The sequence below is a fragment of the Pseudoliparis swirei genome, chromosome 8, assembly GCF_029220125.1.
Source record: "Pseudoliparis swirei isolate HS2019 ecotype Mariana Trench chromosome 8, NWPU_hadal_v1, whole genome shotgun sequence".
NCBI classification, from domain to species: domain Eukaryota; kingdom Metazoa; phylum Chordata; class Actinopteri; order Perciformes; family Liparidae; genus Pseudoliparis; species Pseudoliparis swirei.
Window position 1 is genome coordinate 23,120,065 of NC_079395.1, and position 25,000 is coordinate 23,145,064.

At 48.0% G+C, this 25,000-nt stretch overlaps 1 protein-coding gene across 1 annotated transcript in view; it reads right to left on the bottom strand.

Moving 5' to 3' along the window:
- LOC130197617 (choline transporter-like protein 5-A) overlaps positions 1–25,000 on the bottom strand; it is a 61,236-nt gene that overhangs the window by 12,759 nt on the left and 23,477 nt on the right. Inside the window, exons 7-8 of the mRNA XM_056420370.1 lie at positions 4,189–4,273; positions 2,323–2,454 (exon numbers count right to left, since the gene is read on the bottom strand). Coding sequence (XP_056276345.1) covers positions 2,323–2,454; positions 4,189–4,273 — 217 coding nt within the window. The remainder of the gene's footprint in view (positions 1–2,322; positions 2,455–4,188; positions 4,274–25,000) is intronic.

Genomic DNA, 25,000 nt, shown 5'->3' on the forward strand with positions numbered 1-25,000 from the left:
TTAAAAACTTTAAAAACGAGACACATATTGGCGAGTTTGATGAGGTTATCCCAGTTCAGGAGACTGTATTTAGTTAAAATGGCACAGTGGTGATAACTCCTGGGCTTCTGATCCAGTATTTTTAGAGCCTGTTTATGGAGGATTTGAATTGGTTTCAGAGTGGTGCTGCCTGCTTGAGCCCAGCTGGTCAAGCAGTAGGTCAGATATGGAATGATGATTGCGTTAAAGTACAGTTTTGCAGTATCTATATTTAAGTTATTTCTTATGTATTTGAAATTGATTAAATGGAATCTGACAACATTTGCCACATTTTTTACCTGCTTCTTAAAAGAAAGGTTTGAGTCGAGGTAGATACCTAGGTATTTATATTCAGGCACTATCTGGAGCCGCTCACCAGAGACATAGACATCTGGCTCAGGTGAGTTACATGCCGTCTTTGTGAAAAACATGCAGACTGTCTTTTTGACATTTAGTTGTAGACAGGAATCTGAGAGCCATTTAGAAACATGGACCATGGTATCAGTTAGTTGAAGTGCAGCCTGGACTTTGCTTTTTGCATGGACATAGAGCACTGTGTCATCAGCATACATTTGGATACTACATCCCTTACAGACACTGGGGAGGTCATTTATATACAGGCTGAATAATAATGGTCCCAAAATCGAACCCTGAGGGACACCCACTTCATATCCCAGCATAGGCGATACAGCCTCACCTACTCTAACACACTGGGTTCTTCCCTCCAGGTAGGACTTCATTAATGCTAGAGATTCAGCTGAGAGGTTGAAATCAGACATTTTCCTTATAAGGATATTGTGATTAACTGTGTCAAAAGCCTTCCTGAGGTCAAGAAACACTGCTCCAACTACTCCCCCTTTATCCATTTTAAGCTTTATATTCTCAAGGAGAAAGCAGTTGGCTGTGTCAGTGGAGTGCTTGGCTCGGAAACCAAACTGCATGGAATGTAGCTTGTAAGGAGATTTGTTAAGTTGTTCAATTAGTTGCTCTGCTAGGGATTTCTCACCTATTTTAGAGATAGCTGGGAGGATGCTAATGGGCCGATAGTTGGTAATATCGGTTTTATCACCTGATTTAAAGATAGGTGTTATTATGGCTGATTTCCATCCTTTAGGGAACACACATTGCCTAATGGTGTTATTGATTATACTGGTGATCGGGAGCGCGAGTGGGTCTTTATGTTTCTTAAGGAACATGTTGTCAATACCATATACATCTTTTGCCCTGGAGTTCCTAAGAGAGCCCATGAGGCGATTGACTGTAACATGAGAGACCTCTAGGAATTTGATACTCACAACTACACACAGAGACTCACACATACACACAGAGACTCACACACACACACATAGACTCACACATACACACAGACTCACACATACACACAGAGACTCACACACACACAGAGAGACTCACACATACACACACAGAGAGACTCACACAGAGAGACTCACACATACACACACAGACTCACACACACACACACAGAGAGGCTCAAGCACAGAGATTTACACATGCATATTTATATATATATAATATATATATAAATATATATTTATATACATTTATATTTATATATATATACATATATATATATATATATATATATGTATATATATATCTATATATCTATAGATATATATATATATAGATATATATTTATATATATATGTATATATATATATGTATATATATATATTTATGTATATATATATCTATATATACAGGACTGTCTCAGAAAATTAGAATATTGTGATGAAGTTCTTTATTTTCTGTAATGCAATTAAAAAACAAAAATGTCATGCATTCTGGATTCATTACAAATCAACTGAAATATTGCAAGCCTTTTATTCTGATTTATTGCTGATTATGGCTTACAGCTTAAGAAAACTCAAATATCCTATCTCTAAATATTAGAATATCATGAAAAAGTATACTAGTAGGGTATTAAACAAATCACTTGAATTGTCTAATTAACTCGAAACACCTGCAAGGGTTTCCTGAGCCTTGACAAACACTCAGCTGTTATAAATCTTTTTTTTAACTTGGTCTGAGGAAATATTAAAATTTTATGAGATAGGATTTTAGAGTTTTCTTAAGCTGTAAGCCATAATCAGCAATATTAAAAGAATAAAAGGCTTGCAATATTTCAGTTGATTTGTAATGAATCCAGAATGCATGACATTTGTTTTTTTAATTGCATTACAGAAAATAAAGAACTTTATCACAATATTCTAATTTTCTGAGACAGTCCTGTATATATATAGATATATATTTATATATATCTATATACATGCTGCCTCCTGCCTTGTCCGGCTCGTTGAAGCCCGGCTGGCAGAACCCTCTGTAGTTCTTCCAGGAGTTCTTCTGGCCCAGTTTGTGTTGCAGCTGCATGTCGGTGAACGTGGAGAACCGGTCCGGACACGCCGACACACACACCTGAGGAAGGACACACAGGGCATGAAGGACCTCATCTTCAACTTCGTCAATGAGAAGTTACAGTCAGAAGGACCTCATCTTCATCAATAACAATGAGAAGCTACAGTCAGATGGACCTCATCTTCATCAATAACAATGAGAAGCTACAGTCAGATGGACCTCATCTTCATCAATGACAATGAGAAGCTACAGTCAGATGGACCTCATCTTCATCTTCATCAATGAGAAGCTAGAGTCAGAAGGACCTCATCTTCATCCTCATCAATAACAATGAGAAGCTACAGTCATAAGGACCTCATTTTCATCAATAACAATGAGAAGCTACAGTCATATGGACCTCATCTTCATCAATGAGAAGCTACAGTCAGAAGGACCTCATCTTCATCCTCATCAATAACAATGAGAAGCTACAGTCATAAGGACCTCATCTTCATCAATAACAATGAGAAGCTACAGTCAGATGGACCTCGTCTTCATCTTCATCAATAACAATGAGAAGCTACAGTCAGATGGTAAACGTCAGTAACACATTCACACAGAACCATGGAGGTCCATCTGGAACCGAACATGGTTCTTCAGAGTGATGCCATAGAAGAACCATTTCTGGTTCCACAGAGAACCTTTCTGTAAAGAACCATGTCCTTAAAGAGTTCTTCAAAGAACCTATAAAGGTATCCAAAGAACCATAAAAACATGGTTCTGTAAGGAACCATTCATGGTTCCACAAAGAACCTTTTATACCAAGGTTCTTTAAAGAACCATTTCATTAAAGAGTTCTTTAAAGAACCTATAAAACATGTTTTTTAAGGCACCATAATTGGTTCCACAAAGAACTTTTCATACCAGGTTTTTTTTAAAGAACCATTTCCTTAATGGTACCTGAGGGGTCAAACACATATTAATATTTGTAATATTTTTATATTTAATTAAATTGTACACTGCAGTCATTAGTATTGTATTGTGTCTGCATATATGTTGTATATATACATATATATATTATTTTATATTTTACTTTGTATACTTCTTGTATACATCTATATCTTTCATCCCTGTATTTTATTTTTTATTCTCGTGTGTTTAGTTTATTGGTGCTGCTACTGTGACGACAAATTTCCCCTTGGGGATTAATAAAGTATATATCTATCTATCTAAACACAAGATGGCCCCTAGTGATCGTATACGGTACCTGAGGGGTCAAACACAGGACGTCCCCAGTGATCATATACGGTACCTGAGGGGTCAAACACAAGACGGCCCCCAGTGATCGTATATGGTACCTGAGGGGTCAAACACAGGACGTCCCCAGTGATCGTATATGGTACCTGAGGGGTTAAACACAGGACAGCCCCCAGTGATCGTATATGGTACCTGAGGGGTCAAACACAAGATGGCCCCCAGTGATCGTATATGGTACCTGGAGGGGTCAAACACAAGACGGCCCCTAGTGATCGTATACGGTACCTGAGGGGTCAAACACAAGACGGCCCCCAGTGATCGTATATGGTACCTGGAGGGGTCAAACACAAGACGGCCCCTAGTGATCGTATACGGTACCTGAGGGGTCAAACACAAGACGTCCCCAGTGATCGTATATGGTACCTGAGGGGTTAAACACAGGACGTACCCAGTGATCGTATATGGTACCTGAGGGGTTAAACACAGGACGTCCCCAGTGATCGTATATGGTACCTGAGGGGTCAAACCCAGGACGTCCCCAGTGATCGTATACGGTACCTGGGTCGTGGGGCACTGCAGGTTGATGAGGATCGCTGGGTTGGCACATTTCAAGATGTTGAAATAGAAGAGGATCGGTTTCTTCCTGCAAGAAAAATAAAGTGTTCATGTTAATCCCACCAACATGGACAAGTCTTCACAGGATTTCCCTCATGTTCCAGAATGCCTTTGAGCAAAGAGGAGAGGGTGTCGGGTAGAATCTGCACACTGTGCACACACGGTTCTGAATCCCATCAACGAGCCAACGCCACGGAGTCCATCCAGCGACCTCCCTGGAGGTCACGTGGTATAACGATGAGTACGACTAGCATGACGGTGCACTGGAGGGCGGAGGTGGTGGAGGTGGCCGCTCACACAAACACACGACTTTCACCCAGGAGACCTCTGACCGCCAACCACTCAGAGCTTTACCACTAGTTATCATCATGTCTCCATTCACAGCCACTACTTATAAAACTATGTTAGAGGGTTATAAGTGTGATTGAAACGTATGGATATGGAAGATGTATGTGGATATATATATACAATATATATATATATATATATCCAATATTATTATATATAATATACAAAACAGAAAGACTGAAAAGGTATAGGTAGAAGCTTAAAATGCTTATATATTCCGATCCAAAATAATATAATTAAATAAATCAGAGAATTAATATAAAATAAAGAAAAATAATTAATTAAATACATTTAAAAAATAATATATATATATATATATATATCATTTTTTATTTTCTTTATTATTTTTCTTTATTTTATATTAATTTTCGGATTTATTTTATGTATACATAGCGCTAACCCTAGTATATTATATATAGTAATATTGTATTGTATTGCAATGATTGACTAAATAAAATACACAACAACAACAACAACAACAACACCCATTCATACACTGATGGGAGGGGCTACCAGGTCAGGAGCCACCTGCCCATCAGGACGAATAACATTCACACACCATAGACACAGCTAAACACGGGCGAGCAGAGCCAGGGATCGAACCGTCGGTCCTCTGGTTGAAGGACGACCCTTTGACCTTCATTCAAGTGTTTCCTTTGAATCCGCCTGCTGGTCCGCGTTTGGTCTTTCTCTGCTCGACATAAACTGGAATATCTACAGGGAGGAAGTCCTTGAGATGTTCGTGAAGATGAATCAGGGCCTGAAGGAACCACATCAGTCCTCCCCCGTCTTCCTCGCCTTCATTAATTCAGTTTTCAACAAGCTCATTTCTTTTTTTCATGCCAGTCACGTTGTTTGTTGGAACTGTGTTTGTGCTGACACGTCCTGCAGGGGCCCGTAGTGACCCCAGGGGTCCCCTGGAGGCAGTGTTGGCACAGCGGGAGGAAGGAGGGGTCGTGTGCGTGTCAGCGGAGCAGGAAGTTATTGGGGGTGGCTTCTGATTGGCCTGCTCCACCACAGGCAGCATGGAGCGGCAGCAGCAACTCACGGAGGTGATGAAGATGCTTTAAACCCCTTACAGCCCAACGACTGACGGTTCATGAGAAACTGTCAACACAGACATCATGGCTCCTTCCCCTCCTACGGGAAGCATCACCTCTGATGCGGATCAATACGTCTGATTAGAAACTATTAAATCACCTTTTCTCTTTTTCTTCAGTGCAATAACAATGTCTGTTTAGTCTTTTAATGTCAGTGGCTCATCTTGTCACACATGTGTGGATGATATGAATTAAAAGAGCAGAACTCGTCAGCATGCGGTAACAGTGAATGACCAATAGATGGGAGCAAACACAAAGAAACGCCCCCAGTCTCATCCTTCTCCTCTAACCGCCATCTTTCGCCTCTTTGGTGGCTGCCACTTGTATTTTGGAGCAGACACACAGTCAACTGGGACGATGCTGAGCATGATTCATCAAATTAAAAAGAGAGAGCGTCTGAAGGCCGCCAAGACCGTGCGTGTTGTCCTGCTAACATTTAGTTTGCGTGAGTAAATATGCACAATATAGCTGTGTGTAGAGGGCATTAAGGGGACTACAGGTGAGGTATACAGGGACCTGTGTGTAGAGTGTATTAAGGGGACTACAGGTGAGGTATACAGGGACCTGTGTGTAGAGTGTATTAAGGGGACTACAGGTGAGGTATACAGGTACCTGTGTGTAGAGGGCATTAAGGGGACTACATGTGAGGTATACAGGTACCTGTGTGTAGAGGGTATTAAGGGGACTACAGGTGAGGTATACAGGGACCTGTGTGTAGAGGGCATTAAGGGGACTACAGGTGAGGTATACAGGGACCTGTGTGTAGAGGGTATTAAGGGGACTACAGGTGAGGTATACATGTACCTGTGTGTAGAGGGTATTAAGGGGACTACAGGTGAGGTATACAGGTACCTGTGTGTAGAGGGCATTAAGGGGACTACAGGTGAGGTATACAGGTACCTGTGTGTAGAGGGTATTAAGGGGACTACAGGTGAGGTATACAGGGACCTGTGTGTAGAGGGCATTAAGGGGACTACAGGTGAGGTATACAGGGACCTGTGTGTAGAGGGCATTAAGGGGACTACAGGTGAGGTATACAGGGACCTGTGTGTAGAGGGCATTAAGGGGACTAGAGGTGAGGTATACAGGTACCTGTGTGTAGAGTGTATTAAGGGGACTACAGGTGAGGTATACAGGGATCTGTGTGTAGAGGGCATTAAGGGGACTAGAGGTGAGGTATACAGGGACCTGTTTGTAGAGGGTATTAAGGGGACTACAGGTGAGGTATACAGGTACCTGTGTGTAGAGTGTATTAAGGGGACTACAGGTGAGGTATACAGGTACCTGTGTGTAGAGGGCATTAAGGGGACTACAGGTGAGGTATACAGGGACCTGTTTGTAGAGGGTATTAAGGGGACTACAGGTGAGGTATACAGGTACCTGTGTGTAGAGGGCATTAAGGGGACTACAGGTGAGGTAAACAGGTACCTGTGTGTAGAGGGTATTAAGGGGACTACAGGTGAGGTATACATGGACCTGTGTGTAGAGGGCATTAAGGGGACTACAGGTGAGGTAAACAGGTACCTGTGTGTAGAGGGTATTAAGGGGACTACAGGTGAGGTATACAGGTACCTGTGAGTAGAGGGCATTAAGGGGACTACAGGTGAGGTATACAGGTACCTGTGTGTAGAGGGTATTAAGGGGACTACAGGTGAGGTAAACAGGTACCTGTGTGTAGAGGGTATTAAGGAGACTACAGGTGAGGTATACAGGGACCTGTGTGTAGAGGGCATTAAGGGGACTACAGGTGAGGTATACAGGTACCTGTGTGTAGAGGGTATTAAGGGGACTACAGGTGAGGTATACAGGGACCTGTGTGTAGAGGGCATTAAGGGGACTACAGGTGAGGTAAACAGGTACCTGTGTGTAGAGGGTATTAAGGGGACTACAGGTGAGGTATACAGGGACCTGTGTGTAGAGGCATTAAGGGACTACAGGTGAGGTAAACAGGTACCTGTGTGTAGAGGACTACAGGTGAGGTAAACAGGTACCTGTGTGTAGAGGGTATTAAGGGGACTACAGGTGAGGTATACAGGTACCTGTGTGTAGAGGGTATTAAGGGGACTACAGGTGAGGTATACAGGTACCTGTGAGTAGAGGGCATTAAGGGGACTACAGGTGAGGTATACAGGTACCTGTGTGTAGAGGGTATTAAGGGGACTACAGGTGAGGTATACAGGGACCTGTGTGTAGAGGGCATTAAGGGGACTACAGGTGAGGTAAACAGGTACCTGTGTGTAGAGGGTATTAAGGGGACTACAGGTGAGGTATACAGGTACCTCTCTTTTTCTTTTTCTTTTCTTTCACGTTTGTCTTAGTTACGGTCGGACACTGGACCATAACTACTTTTTTCGATTATTCTACTGTGGCTTTTGTTCACTTTGTCGTGAGTATCGGTGAGCCACAGCAAAACAATGACGGGGACCGTCGTCTACTCGCGTGCTCAGCTGATCGCGCTGTGCAGGCCGAAGCTTCTGCCTGGAGAAAGACCTGTGATCCCGCTGGAGCTACGGAGAAGGGCTCGCGGTTGCAGATCGGGTGTCAAGCGGAGGGCTAAAACGAGGAGATACAAACCCTCGGTACCGTCGATCATAACGGGGAACGTGAGGTCTTTGGCGAATAAGACGGATGAGCTCGGCGCTGGTAATGTCTGAGAGGATCTTCCGTGAGAGCAGTCTCTTGTGCTTCACTGAGACGTGGCTGCACGCGACTATCCGGATCACAGCGTCTTTGCCCGGCTTCAGGACTGTTCGGGCTGACAGAGACGCTACACAGAGCGGTAAGAAGAGGGGGGGCGGGATCGCTGTTTATGTGAATGAGCGGTGGTGCCACCCGGACCATGTGTGCGTGAAGGAGCGCTTCTGTAGCCCGAACATTGAACTGTTGGCCGTGGGGATGCGCCCGTACTATTTGCCGAGAGAGTTCACGTCCGCCATTGTGGTTGTCGTGTGCGTGCCGCCATCAGCTGACGCTGAGGAAGCTGTGGACACCATCCACTCCACTGTGTCTGCTCTGCTGAATCATCAGCCTGGAGCATTCATGGCTATCACTGGTGACTTTAACCACACCACATTGGAAAAGCTCTGCCAACCTTCCATCAATACATAGACTGCCCAACAAGGAACAATAAAACTCTGGACTTGCTGTATGCTAATACTAAGGCGCATACAGCGCCACTGCCCTTCCCCTCGGCAGGTCTGATCATGACCTGGTCCGGCTGACACCCAGGTATGTTCCTCTGGTGAAGAGGCTGCGGTGACCACCAGGACTGTGAGGAGGTGGTCTCTGGAGGCTAACGACGCTCTACAGGACTGCTTGAGTCAACGGACTGGGATGTGTTGTGTGGACCGCACGGGAGGACATCAACAGTATGACCGACTGCATCACGGAATACATCAAGTTCTGTGAACACACCACCATCCCATCACGGACTGTGCGCTGCTTCCCCAACAACAAGCCCTGGATCACCAGGGACCTGAAGGCGCTTCTTAACATGAAGAAAGCTGCTTTCAGGTCTGGAGACAGGGATGAGCTGAGGAAAGCCCAGCGCAACCTAAAGGTGAAGCTCAGGGAGGCAAGGACTCCTACAGGAGGAAGCTGGAGGCCAAACTCCAGCTGAACAACACAAGGAGGTGTGGTCTGGCATGAAGCAGATAACTGGCTTCAAGGTGGGAGGAGACAGCCAGGGGCTCCCTGGAGAGGCCAACGAGCTGAACTGTTTTTCAATAGGTTCAGTTCACAGCCCTCCCGTCTCCTCCACATCACACCTCCCAAACACCTCCCCTCTGTCCCCCTGCTGAGCTGCACATCCACCGAGCCCTCAATAACAATGGGCTCCTCCACCTCCCCTCTCTGTGACGACTGACCAGGTGAGAAGACAGCTGGAGAAACTACACCAGCGCAGAGCTGAAGGTCCTGATGGCATCAGCCCCAGGGTCCTAAAGACCTGCGCCACCCAGCTGTCTGGTGTCCTGCAGCGCCTCTTCACCCTCAGCCTGACGCTGGGGAAGTCCCGTGCTGTGGAAGACGTCGTGCCTGGTCCCTGTCCCAAGAAGGCAACACCATCTGGCCTCAGCGACTACCGACGGGTCGCTCTCACCTCCCATGTGATGAAGGTGCTGGAGAGGCTGGTCTTGGCCCACCTCCAGCCGCAGGTGAAATCGTCGCTGGACCCTCTGCAATTTGCTTACCAGCCTCATGTGGGAGTGGACGCGCCATCATCTACCTGCTGCAACGAGCTCAGTCGCACCTGGATGGAACCGGTGTCTCTGTGAGAGTCACTTTCTTTGACTTCTCCAGTGCATTTAACACCATCCAGCCACTGCTGCTGAGTGAGAAGCTGCGGGTGGTCGGTGTGGACGCGTCCACCATCTCCTGGATCACTGACTACCTCACAGGCAGACCACAGTTTGTCAGAATGGGACGTGTGCTGTCTGGAACGGTGGTCAGTGATGTTGGAGCCCACAGGAACTGTTCTGTCTCCCTTCCTCTTCACCCTGTACACCAGTGACTTCCAGTACAACACGGAGTCATGCCATCTGCAGAAGTACTCTGATGATTCTGCAGTGGTCGGGTGTATTAGGGATGGACGGGAGGAGGAGTACAGGGCAGTGGTGAGCGACTTTGTAAAGTGGGCGATGAGAACCACCTGCGGCTGAGCGTGGCCAAGACCAGAGAGATGGTGGTGGACTTCAGGAGGAAGACGACAGCTCCTACACCTCTGAGTGTCCTGGGAGTGGACGTGGACATGGTGGAGGAGTACAAGTACCTGGGCGTCTCCATCGACAGCCGACTGAACTGGAAGGCCAACATCAACGCTGTGTACAAGAAGGGATGAGTCGACTCTTTTTCCTGAGAAAGCTTGATCCTTCAACGTGTGCAGCAAGATGCTGGAGTTATTCTACCAGTCGGTTGTGGCCAGTGTGCTGCACTTTGCCATTGTCTGCTGGGGGGGCAGCATCGGGGCCGGTGACACCAGCCGTCTCAACAAACTGGTTAGGAAGGCTGGCTCCATCATCGGCTGCCAGCTGGAGCACCTGGAACAGGTGGTGGAGAGGAGGACGTTGAAGAAACTGGTGTCCATATTGGACAACCCGGACCACCCTCTCCACCACCTCCTACAGGGACAGAGGAGTACTTTCTCCAGACGTCTCCTCACGCTCCGCTGCCACAAGGACAGATACAGGAGAACATTCCTGCCGACGGCTATGAGGCTCTACAACAGTTCACCTCTTGCCAGATCACCCTAACCCTTCTTATATTTGTGTTTTTTTATTTTTATTTTTATTCTTGTGTGTTGCTGCTACTGGCTCGACAAATTTCCCCTTGGGGATTAATAAAGTATATATCTATCTATCTATCTATCTACCTGTGTGTAGAGTGTATTAAGGGGACTACAGGTGAGGTATACAGGGACCTGTGTGTAGAGGGCATTAAGGGGACTACAGGTGAGGTATACAGGTACCTGTGTGTAGAGGGCATTAAGGGGACTACAGGTGAGGTATACAGGTACCTGTGTGTAGAGTGTATTAAGTGGACTACAGGTGAGGTATACAGGGACCTGTGTGTAGAGGGTATTAAGGGGACTACAGGTGAGGTATACAGGGACCTGTGTGTAGAGGGCATTAAGGGGACTACAGGTGAGGTAAACAGGTACTTGTGTGTAGAGGGTATTAAGGGGACTACAGGTGAGGTATACAGGTACCTGTGTGTAGAGTGTATTAAGGGGACTACAGGTGAGGTATACAGGGACCTGTGTGTAGAGGGCATTAAGGGGACTACAGGTGAGGTATACAGGTACCTGTGTGTAGAGGGCATTAAGGGGACTACAGGTGAGGTATACAGGTACCTGTGTGTAGAGTGTATTAAGGGGACTACAGGTGAGGTATACAGGTACCTGTGTGTAGAGGGTATTAAGGGGACTACAGGTGAGGTATACAGGTACCTGTGTGTAGAGGGCATTAAGGGGACTACAGGTGAGGTATACAGGTACCTGTGTGTAGAGGGTATTAAGGGGACTACAGGTGAGGTATACAGGGACCTGTGTGTAGAGTGTATTAAGGGGACTACAGGTGAGGTATACAGGGACCTGTGTGTAGAGGGTATTAAGGGGACTACAGGTGAGGTATACAGGTACCTGTGTGTAGAGGGTATTAAGGGGACTACAGGTGAGGTATACAGGTACCTGTGTGTAGAGGGCATTAAGGGGACTACAGGTGAGGTATACAGGGACCTGTGTGTAGAGGGCATTAAGGGGACTACAGGTGAGGTATACAGGGACCTGTGTGTAGAGGGTATTAAGGGGACTACAGGTGAGGTAAACAGGTACCTGTGTGTAGAGGGTATTAAGGGGACTACAGGTGAGGTATACAGGGACCTGTGTGTAGAGGGCATTAAGGGGACTACAGGTGAGGTATACAGGGACCTGTGTGTAGAGGGCATTAAGGGGACTACAGGTGAGGTATACAGGTACCTGTGTGTAGAGGGTATTAAGGGGACTACAGGTGAGGTATACAGGGACCTGTGTGTAGAGGGCATTAAGGGGACTACAGGTGAGGTATACAGGGACCTGTGTGTAGAGTGCATTAAGGGGACTACAGGTGAGGTATACAGGTACCTGTGTGTAGAGGGTATTAAGGGGACTACAGGTGAGGTATACAGGGACCTGTGTGTAGAGGGCATTAAGGGGACTACAGGTGAGGTATACAGGTACCTGTGTGTAGAGGGCATTAAGGGGACTACAGGTGAGGTATACAGGGACCTGTGTGTAGAGTGTATTAAGGGGACTACAGGTGAGGTATACAGGGACCTGTGTGTAGAGTGTATTAAGGGGACTACAGGTGAGGTATACAGGGACCTGTGTGTAGAGGGCATTAAGGGGACTACAGGTGAGGTAAACAGGTACCTGTGTGTAGAGGGTATTAAGGGGACTACAGGTGAGGTATACAGGGACCTGTGTGTAGAGTGTATTAAGGGGACTACAGGTGAGGTATACAGGTACCTGTGTGTAGAGGGTATTAAGGGGACTACAGGTGAGGTATACAGGGACCTGTGTGTAGAGGGTATTAAGGGGACTAGAGGTGAGGTATACAGGTACCTGTGTGTAGAGGGCATTAAGGGGACTACAGGTGAGGTATACAGGTACCTGTGTGTAGAGGGCATTAAGGGGACTACAGGTGAGGTATACAGGTACCTGTGTGTAGAGGGTATTAAGGGGACTACAGGTGAGGTATACAGGTACCTGTGTGTAGAGGGTATTAAGGGGACTACAGGTGAGGTATACAGGGACCTGTGTGTAGAGGGTATTAAGGGGACTACAGGTGAGGTAAACAGGTACCTGTGTGTAGAGGGTATTAAGGGGACTACAGGTGAGGTAAACAGGTACCTGTGTGTAGAGGGTATTAAGGGGACTACAGGTGAGGTAAACAGGTACCTGTGTGTAGAGGGTATTAAGGGGACTACAGGTGAGGTATACAGGTACCTGTGTGTAGAGGGCATTAAGGGGACTACAGGTGAGGTAAACAGGTACCTGTGTGTAGAGGGCATTAAGGGGACTACAGGTGAGGTATACAGGGACCTGTGTGTAGAGGGCATTAAGGGACTACAGGTGAGGTAAACAGGTACCTGTGTGTAGAGGGCATTAAGGGGACTACAGGTGAGGTATACAGGTACCTGTGTGTAGAGGGCATTAAGGGGACTACAGGTGAGGTAAACAGGTACCTGTGTGTAGAGGGCATTAAGGGGACTACAGGTGAGGTATACAGGTACCTGTGTGTAGAGGGCATTAAGGGGACTACAGGTGAGGTAAACAGGTACCTGTGTGTAGAGGGTATTAAGGGGACTACAGGTGAGGTATACAGGTACCTGTGTGTAGAGGGTATTAAGGGGACTACAGGTGAGGTATACAGGGACCTGTGTGTAGAGGGCATTAAGGGGACTACAGGTGAGGTATACAGGTACCTGTGTGTAGAGGGCATTAAGGGACTACAGGTGAGGTATACAGGGACCTGTGTGTAGAGGGCATTAAGGGGACTACAGGTGAGGTATACAGGGACCTGTGTGTAGAGGGCATTAAGGGGACTACAGGTGAGGTATACAGGGACCTGTGTGTAGAGGGCATTAAGGGACTACAGGTGAGGTATACAGGGACCTGTGTGTAGAGGGCATTAAGGGACTACAGGTGAGGTATACAGGGACCTGTGTAGAGGGCATTAAGGGGACTACAGGTGAGGTATACAGGGACCTGTGTGTAGAGGGCATTAAGGGGACTACAGGTGAGGTATACAGGTACCTGTGTGTAGAGGGCATTAAGGGGACTACAGGTGAGGTATACAGGGACCTGTGTGTAGAGGGCATTAAGGGACTACAGGTGAGGTATACAGGGACCTGTGTGTAGAGGCATTAAGGGACTACAGGTGAGGTATACAGGGACCTGTGTGTAGAGGGCATTAAGGGGACTACAGGTGAGGTATACAGGGACCTGTGTGTAGAGGGCATTAAGGGGACTACAGGTGAGGTATACAGGGACCTGTGTGTAGAGGGCATTAAGGGGACTACAGGTGAGGTATACAGGGACCTGTGTAGAGGGCATTAAGGGGACTACAGGTGAGGTATACAGGGACCAGTGTGTAGAGGGCATTAAGGGACTATAGGTGAGGTATACAGGGACCTGTGTGTAGAGGGCATTAAGGGGACTACAGGTGAGGTATACAGGGACCTGTGTGTAGAGGGCATTAAGGGGACTACAGGTGAGGTATACAGGGACCTGTGTGTAGAGGGCATTAAGGGGACTACAGGTGAGGTAAAGAGGTACCTGTGTGTAGAAGGTATTAAGGGGACTACAGGTGAGGTATACAGGGACCTGTGTGTAGAGGGCATTAAGGGGACTACAGGTGAGGTATACAGGGACCTGTGTGTAGAGTGTATTAAGGGGACTAGAGGTGAGGTATACAGGACCTGTGTGTAGAGGGCATTAAGGGGACTACAGGTGAGGTATACAGGGACCTGTGTGTAGAGTGTATTAAGGGGACTAGAGGTGAGGTATACAGGGACCTGTGTGTAGAGGGCATTAAGGGGACTACAGGTGAGGTATACAGGGACCTGTGTGTAGAGGGTATTAAGGGGACTACAGGTGAGGTATACAGGGACCTGTGTGTAGAGGGCATTAAGGGGACTACAGGTGAGGTATACAGGGACCTGTGTGTAGAGTGTATTAAGGGGACTAGAGGTGAGGTATACAGGGACCTGTGTGTAGAGGGTATTAAGGGGACTAGAGGTGAGGTATACAGGGACCTGTGTGTAGAGGGCATTAAGGGGACTACAGGTGAGGTATACAGGGACCTGTGTGTAGAGTGTATTAAGGGGACTACAGGTGAGGTATACAGGTACCTGTGTGTAGAGGGCATTAAGGGGACTACAGGTGACGTATACAGGTACCTGTGTGTAGAGGGTATTAAGGGGACTACAGGTGAGGTATACAGGGACCTGTGTGTAGAGGGCATTAAGGGGACTACAGGTGAGGTATACAGGTACCTGTGTGTAGAGGGCATTAAGGGGACTACAGGTGAGGTATACAGGTACCTGTGTGTAGAGGGCATTAAGGGGACTACAGGTGAGGTATACAGGGACCTGTGTGTAGAGGGCATTAAGGGGACTACAGGTGAGGTATACAGGGACCTGTGTGTAGAAGGCATTAAGGGGACTACAGGTGAGGTATACAGGTACCTGTGTGTAGAGGGCATTAAGGGGACTACAGGTGAGGTATACAGGGACCTGTGTGTAGAGTGTATTAAGGGGACTACAGGTGAGGTATACAGGGACCTGTGTGTAGAGGGCATTAAGGGGACTACAGGTGAGGTATACAGGGACCTGTGTGTAGAGGGCATTAAGGGGACTACAGGTGAGGTATACAGGGACCTGTGTGTAGAGGGCATTAAGGGACTACAGGTGAGGTATACAGGGACCTGTGTGTAGAGGGCATTAAGGGACTACAGGTGAGGTATACAGGGACCTGTGTGTAGAGGGTATTAAGGGGACTACAGGTGAGGTATACAGGGACCTGTGTGTAGAGGGCATTAAGGGGACTACAGGTGAGGTATACAGGGACCTGTGTGTAGAGTGTATTAAGGGGACTAGAGGTGAGGTATACAGGGACCTGTGTGTAGAGGGTATTAAGGGGACTAGAGGTGAGGTATACAGGGACCTGTGTGTAGAGGGCATTAAGGGGACTACAGGTGAGGTATACAGGGACCTGTGTGTAGAGTGTATTAAGGGGACTACAGGTGAGGTATACAGGTACCTGTGTGTAGAGGGCATTAAGGGGACTACAGGTGAGGTATACAGGTACCTGTGTGTAGAGGATATTAAGGGGACTACAGGTGAGGTAAACAGGTACCTGTGTGTAGAGGGTATTAAGGGGACTACAGGTGAGGTATACAGGGACCTGTGTGTAGAGGGCATTAAGGGGACTACAGGTGAGGTATACAGGTACCTGTGTGTAGAGGGCATTAAGGGGACTACAGGTGAGGTATACAGGTACCTGTGTGTAGAGGGTATTAAGGGGACTACAGGTGAGGTATACAGGTACCTGTGTGTAGAGGGCATTAAGGGGACTACAGGTGAGGTATACAGGGACCTGTGTGTAGAGGGCATTAAGGGGACTACAGGTGAGGTATACAGGGACCTGTGTGTAGAGGGCATTAAGGGGACTACAGGTGAGGTATACAGGGACCTGTGTGTAGAGTGTATTAAGGGGACTACAGGTGAGGTATACATGTACCTGTGTGTAGAGGGCATTAAGGGGACTACAGGTGAGGTATACAGGGACCTGTGTGTAGAGGGCATTAAGGGGACTACAGGTGAGGTATACAGGGACCTGTGTGTAGAGGATATTAAGGGGACTACAGGTGAGGTATACAGGGACCTGTGTGTAGAGGCATTAAGGGACTACAGGTGAGGTATACAGGTACCTGTGTGTAGAGGGCATTAAGGGGACTACAGGTGAGGTATACATGTACCTGTGTGTAGAGGGCATTAAGGGGACTACAGGTGAGGTATACAGGGACCTGTGTGTAGAGGGCATTAAGGGGACTACAGGTGAGGTATACAGGGACCTGTGTGTAGAGGGCATTAAGGGGACTACAGGTGAGGTATACAGGGACCTGTGTGTAGAGGGCATTAAGGGGACTACAGGTGAGGTATACAGCGACCTGTGTGTAGAGGATATTAAGGGGACTACAGGTGAGGTATACAGGTACCTGTGTGTAGAGGGCATTAAGGGGACTACAGGTGAGGTATACAGGGACCTGTGTGTAGAGGGCATTAAGGGGACTACAGGTGAGGTATACAGGGACCTGTGTGTAGAGGGCATTAAGGGGACTACAGGTGAGGTAAACAGGTACCTGTGTGTAGAGGGCATTAAGGGACTACAGGTGAGGTATACAGGGACCTGTGTGTAGAGGGCATTAAGGGGACTACAGGTGAGGTATACAGGGACCTGTGTGTAGAGGGCATTAAGGGGACTACAGGTGAGGTATACAGGGACCTGTGTGTAGAGGGCATTAAGGGGACTACAGGTGAGGTATACAGGGACCTGTGTGTAGAGGGCATTAAGGGGACTACAGGTGAGGTATACAGGGACCTGTGTGTAGAGGGCATTAAGGGGACTACAGGTGAGGTATACAGGGACCTGTGTGTAGAGGGCATTAAGGGGACTACAGGTGAGGTATACAGGTACCTGTGTGTAGAGGGTATTAAGGGGACTACAGGTGAGGTATACAGGGACCTGTGTGTAGAGGGCATTAAGGGGACTACAGGTGAGGTATACAGGGACCTGTGTGTAGAGGGCATTAAGGGGACTACAGGTGAGGTATACAGGGACCTGTGTGTAGAGGGTATTAAGGGGACTACAGGTGAGGTATACAGGTACCTGTGTGTAGAGGGCATTAAGGGGACTACAGGTGAGGTATACAGGTACCTGTGTGTAGAGGTATTAAGAGGACTACAGGTGAGGTATACAGGTACCTGTGTGTAGAGGGTATTAAGGGGACTACAGGTGAGGTATACAGGTACCTGTGTGTAGAGTGTATTAAGGGGACTACAGGTGAGGTATACAGGGACCTGTGTGTAGAGGGCATTAAGGGGACTACAGGTGAGGTATACAGGGACCTGTGTGTAGAGGGCATTAAGGGGACTACAGGTGAGGTATACAGGTACCTGTGTGTAGAGGGCATTAAGGGGACTACAGGTGAGGTATACAGGTACCTGTGTGTAGAGTGTATTAAGGGGACTACAGGTGAGGTATACAGGTACCTGTGTGTAGAGGTATTAAGGGGACTACAGGTGAGGTATACAGGTACCTGTGTGTAGAGGGCATTAAGGGACTACAGGTGAGGTATACAGGGACCTGTGTGTAGAGGGCATTAAGGGACTACAGGTGAGGTATACAGGGACCTGTGTGTAGAGGGATTAAGGGGACTACAGGTGAGGTATACAGGGACCTGTGTGTAGAGGGCATTAAGGGGACTACAGGTGAGGTATACAGGTACCTGTGTGTAGAGGGCATTAAGGGGACTACAGGTGAGGTATACAGGGACCTGTGTGTAGAGGGTATTAAGGGGACTACAGGTGGGGCATACAGGGACCTGTGTGTAGAGGGTATTAAGGGGACTACAGGTGAGGTATACAGGGACCTGTGTGTAGAGGGCATTAAGGGGACTACTGGTGAGGTATACATGTACCTGTGTGTAGAGGGCACTAATGCGCCTACAGGTGAGGTATACAGGGACCTGTGTGTAGAGGGCATTAAGGGGACTACAGGTGAGGTATACAGGTACCTGTGTGTAGAGGGCATTAAGGGGACTACAGGTGAGGTATACAGGTACCTGTGTGTAGAGGATATTAATGGGACTACAGGTGAGGTATACAGGTACCTGTGTGTAGAGGGCATTAAGGGGACTACAGGTGAGGTATACAACGACCTGTGTGTAGAGGGCATTAAGGGGACTACAGGTGAGGTATACAGGGACCTGTGTGTAGAGGGCATTAAGGGGACTACAGGTGAGGTATACAGGTACCTGTGTGTAGAGGGCATTAAGGGGACTACAGGTGAGGTATACAGGGACCTGTGTGTAGAGGGTATTAAGGGGACTACAGGTGAGGTATACAGGTACCTGTGTGTAGAGGGCATTAAGGGGACTACAGGTGAGGTATACAGGGACCTGTGTGTAGAGGGCATTAAGGGGACTACAGGTGAGGTATACAGGGACCTGTGTGTAGAGGGCATTAAGGGGACTACAGGTGGGGTATACAGGTACCTGTGTGTAGAGGGCATTAAGGGGACTACAGGTGAGGTATACAGGACCTGTGTGTAGAGGGCATTAAGGGACTACAGGTGAGGTATACAGGGACCTGTGTGTAGAGGGTATTAAGGGACTACAGGTGAGGTATACAGGGACCTGTGTGTAGAGGGCATTAAGGGGACTACAGGTGAGGTATACAGGGACCTGTGTGTAGAGGGTATTAAGGGGACTACAGGTGAGGTATACAGGGACCTGTGTGTAGAGGGTATTAAGGGGACTACAGGTGAGGTATACAGGGACCTGTGTGTAGAGGGCATTAAGGGGACTACAGGTGAGGTATACAGGGACCTGTGTGTGGGACTACAGGTGGACTACTGGTGAGGTATACATGTACCTGTGTAGAGGGCATTAAGGGGACTACAGGTGAGGTATACAGGGACCTGTGTGTAGAGGGCATTAAGGGGACTACAGGTGAGGTATACAGGGACCTGTGTGTAGAGGGCATTAAGGGGACTACAGGTGAGGTATACATGTACCTGTGTGTAGAGGGCATTAAGGGGACTACAGGTGAGGTATACAGGGACCTGTGTGTAGAGGGCATTAAGGGAAAGGGGACTACAGGTGAGGTATACAGGACCTGTGTGTAGAGGGCATTAAGGGGACTACAGGTGAGGTATACAGGGACCTGTGTGTAGAGGGGACTACAGGTGAGGTATACAGGTGAGATATACATGTAGCTGTGTGTAGAGGATAATAATGGGACTACAGGTGAGGTATACAGGCCTGTGTGTAGTAAGGGGACTACAGGTGGAATATACAGACCTGTGTGTAGAGGGCATTAATTGGGACTACAGGTGAGGTATACAGGACCTGTGTGTAGAGGTATTAAGGGGACTACAGGTGAGGTATACAGGTACCTGTGTGTAGAGGGTATTAAGGGGACTACAGGTGAGGTATACAGGGACCTGTGTGTAGAGGACTACAGGTGAGGTATACAGGACCTGTGTGTAGAGGGTATTAAGGGGACTACAGGTGAGGTATACAGGTACCTGTGTGTAGAGGGGACTACAGGTGAGGTATACAGGACCTGTGTGTGGACTACAGGTACCTGTGTGTAGAGGGTATTAAAGGGGACTACAGGTGGGGTATGACCTGTGTGTAGAGGCATTAAGTCGGGACTCTACAGGTGAGGTATACAGGACCTGTGTAGAGGGTATTAAGGGGACTACAGGTGAGGTATACAGTTACCTGTGTGTAGAGGGATTAAGGGGACTACAGGTGAGGTATACAGGACCTGTGTGTAGAGGGCATTAAGGGGACTACAGGTGAGGTATACAGGGACCTGTGTGTAGAGGGCATTAAGGGACTACAGGTGAGGTATACAGGGACCTGTGTGTGGGCATTAAGGGGACTACAGGTGAGGTATACAGGACCTGTGTGTAGAGGGCATTAAGGGGACTACAGGTGAGGTATACAGGTACCTGTGTGTAGAGGCATTAAGGGGACTACAGCTGAGGTATACAGGTACCTGTGTGTAGAGGGCATTAAGGGGACTACAGGTGAGGTATACAGGACCTGTGTGTAGAGGGCATTAAGGGACTACAGGTGAGGTATACAGGACCTGTGTGTAGAGGGCATTAAGGGGACTACAGGTGAGGTATACAGGGACCTGTGTGTAGAGGGCATTAAGGGGACTACAGGTGAGGTATACAGCGACCTGTGTGTAGAGGGCATTAAGGGGACTACAGGTGAGGTATACAGGTACCTGTGTGTAGAGGGCATTAAGGGGACTACAGGTGAGGTATACAGTTACCTGTGTGTAGAGGCATTAAGGACTACAGGTGAGGTATACAGGTACCTGTGTGTAGAGGGCATTAAGGGACTACAGGTGAGGTATACAGGGACCTGTGTGTAGAGGGTATTAAGGGGACTACAGGTGAGGTATACAGGTACCTGTGTGTAGAGGATATTAAGGGGACTACAGGTGAGGTATACAGGGACCTGTGTGTGTGAGGTATTAAGGGGACTACAGGTAGGGTATACAGGGACCTGTGTGTAGAGGGCATTAAGGGGACTACAGGTGAGGTATACAGGTACCTGTGTGTAGAGGGCATTAAGGGGACTACAGGTGAGGTATACAGGGACCTGTGTGTAGAGGGCATTAAGGGGACTACAGGTGAGGTATACAGGGACCTGTGTGTAGAGGGCATTAAGGGACTACAGGTGGGGTATACAGGACCTGTGTAGAGGGCATTAAGGGGACTACAGGTGAGGTATACAGGTACCTGTGTGTAGAGGGTATTAAGGGGACTACAGGTGAGGTATACAGGGACCTGTGTGTAGAGGGTTAAGGGACTACAGGTGAGGTATACAGGTACCTGTGTGTAGAGGGTATTAAGGGGACTACAGGTGAGGTATACAGGGACCTGTGTGTAGAGGGCATTAAGGGGACTACAGGTGAGGTATACAGGGACCTGTGTGTGAGAGCATTAAGGGGACTACAGGTGAGGTATACAGGGACCTGTGTGTAGAGGGCATTAAGGGGACTACAGGTGAGGTATACAGGGACCTGTGTGTAGAGGGCATTAAGGGGACTACAGGTGAGGTATACAGGGACCTGTGTGTAGAGGGCATTAAGGGGACTACAGGTGAGGTATACAGCGACCTGTGTGTAGAGGATATTAAGGGGACTACAGGTGAGGTATACAGGGACCTGTGTGTAGAGGGCATTAAGGGGACTACAGGTGAGGTATACAGCGACCTGTGTGTAGAGGATATTAAGGGGACTACAGGTGAGGTATACAGGGACCTGTGTGTAGAGGGTATTAAGGGGACTACAGGTGAGGTATACAGCGACCTGTGTGTAGAGGGTATTAAGGGGACTACAGGTGAGGTATACATGTACCTGTGTGTAGAGGGCATTAAGGGGACTACAGGTGAGGTATACAGGACCTGTGTGTAGAGGGACTACAGGTGAGGTATACAGGGACCTGTGTGTAGAGCATTAAGGGGACTACAGGTGAGGTAAACAGGTACCTGTGTGTAGAGGGCATTAAGGGGACTACAGGTGAGGTATTACAGGACCTGTGTAGAGGCATTAAGGGGACTACAGGTGAGGTATACAGGGACCTGTGTGTAGAGGGCGATAAGGGGACTAGGTGAGGTATACAGGTACCTGTGTGTGGGACTACAGGTGAGGTATACAGGTACCTGTGTGTAGAGGGTATTACGGGGACTACAGGTGAGGTATACACCTGTGTAGAGGGTATTAAGGGGACTACAGGTGAGGTATACGGACGCATTAAGGGGACTACAGGTGAGGTATACAGGTACCTGTGTGTAGAGGGCATTAAGGGACTACAGGTGAGGTATACAGGTACCTGTGTGTAGAGGGTATTAAGGGACTACAGGTGAGGTATACAGGACCTGTGTGTAGAGGATTAAGGGACTACAGGTGAGGTATACAGGGACCTGTGTAGAGGGCATTAAGGGACTACAGGTGACGTATACAGGTACCTGTGTGTAGAGGATTAAGGGGACTACAGGTGAGGTATACAGGACCTGTGTGTAGAGGGCATTAAGGGGACTACAGGTGAGGTATACAGGGACCTGTGTGCAGGAGTATTAAGGGACTACAGGTGAGGTATACAGGGACCTGTGTGTAGAGGGCATTAAGGGGACTACAGGTGAGGTATACAGGGACCTGTGTGTAGAGGGTATTAAGGGGACTACAGGTGAGGTATACAGGGACCTGTGTGTAGAGGGCATTAAGGGGACTACTGGTGAGGTATACAGGACCTGTGTGTAGAGGGCATTAAGGACTACAGGTGAGGTATAGGGACAGGCCCTGTGTGTAGAGGGGACTACAGGTGAGGTATACAGGACCTGTGTAGAGGGCATTACAGGGACTACAGGAGGTATACAGGACCTGTGTGTAGAGGTATTAAAGGGACTACAGGTGAGGTATACAGGACCTGTGTGTAGAGGGCATTAAGGGGACTACAGGTGAGGTATTACCTCATTAAGGGACTACAGGTGAGGTATACAGGGACCTGTGTGTAGAGGGCATTAGGACTACAGGTGAGTCACAGGGACCTGTGTGTGGAGGGCATTAAGGGGACTACAGGTGAGGTATACAGGGACCTGTGTGTAGAGGTAAGGGGACTACAGGTGAGGTATACAGGACCTGTGTGTAGAGTATTAAGGGGACTACAGGTGAGGCATACAGACCTGTGTGTAGAGGGCATTAAGGGACTACAGGTGAGGTATACAGGACCTGTGTGTAGAGGGCATTAAGGGACTCAGGTGAGGTATACAGGTACCTGTGTGTAGAGGCATTAAGGGACTACAGGTGATGTTATACACCTGTGTGTAGCACTACATGCTAAGTGCATTACAACACGGTGTTGTTCTCACGCATCACATCACCGCTAAAACTACTAAGACTAGTATAAAACATGAAATCACTAATGTGTAATCCAAAGTGATTTTAAAGGAGCAATGTGTCGCCTCTGAACAGCTGCTGCTCGCCACCAGGAGGCGGCGGCTCACGCCTGTTTCTACTGTCCATACAAACGACATCTACAGGAAGAAAAACTAACCAAGTGACTGGAATCTGTGATGCATGTGCGGGTCGGCTGGACGTGTTGGACGCTGCAGTGACTCACTAGCACCTCTCTGGGGACACGTAGTACTGCAGGACGGGCTCGCTCCTCGGCGAGGGTCTGTTGTGCCGACCGTCGCCTTTATTTGGGAAAGACTTCGTGACCGGCCGTATGATCGAGTTCCTGCTCCTCGGTTCACATCCATTCAGTCTCCCTGACACGCGGTCATCAGTCCAGCCCAGGGGGCGGGAACCTCTGGCTCGCGAGCCATATGTGGCTCTTCCGGTGACGGCAGATGGCTCCCAGAAAAAAAAGTTGTTTCCTCTATCGCGCCACATTACAGCAGAAGTAATGTAAGGTCCTTTTCTTAAAGACGTCTTTGTTCTTTTATTAAACTAAACGTCTGTTATTGATCGTCAATACACAACAGCATCTCATTCTGTCTCTACGTGTCGCGTTAACACTTCTCGGCTCTCCGTCTCGCGCATCGGGGCGGAGCAAAGAAAAAGTCACCTGCACTCCCCCCCCCCCCCCCCCCCCGTAGCATGATGCAGCACCAGAAGTCGCATTAAAATGATACGTTAAAAATACTATATGGCTCTCAATGAAACATATTTAGACATATTTGGCTTTTATGGCTCTCCCAGTCCAAAAGGTTCCTGACCCCTGCTCTAACCGCTTCACTTTCTGTTTGAAACGACATTTAGATTTTACACATTGCACCTTTAAAGAGACATAGCCTGACCCGTCGGGGCAGAGACCGACGGGCATCTGCTCCTCGGCCTCACAGCAACAGTTTAACATCCTGTGTAATTTAAGAAAATGAACTGATACGTGTTGTTCTTTGAATGTTCGTGCCGACGGGGGATTGGAGACGTGAACTATCTGCTCTCGACAAAGGAACACCGCCTCTCCTCCCAGCTCAGCGTCTCATCGTGGGGTTCATACGTCTACAGGAGGAGAAACGATGCTGTGATGAAGACGATGAAGGGCGTGAAAATAAAGGAGTTTGTGTGTGTGTGGGGGGGGGGGGGGGGGGTGTTTGTGTGCATGTGATTGTGAGTGTGTGCATGTGTGTGAGGCTCTGACAATAAGGATGGATGAGATAAAAAAGAGATGGGGGCTAAGTAGAAGGTGCAGACGGAGAGCGAGAGAGAGGGAAAGAGAGAGAGAGAGAGGGTGATGTCATCGGGAATGATGTCATCAGAGCTGGATTGGAGTGATTCTTTGTGTAAGAGAGTGTGTGTGTGTGTGTGAGTGTGTGTGTGTGTGTGTGTGTACGTCTGTGGCCAGGCTCTTTATTCATTCACCCGTACAATCACATACAGGTAAACGTGTGTGTGTGTGTTTGGGTTTGTGTGTGTGTGTGTGTGTGTGTGTAGAAATGACAGTGTGTGTGGTTTTT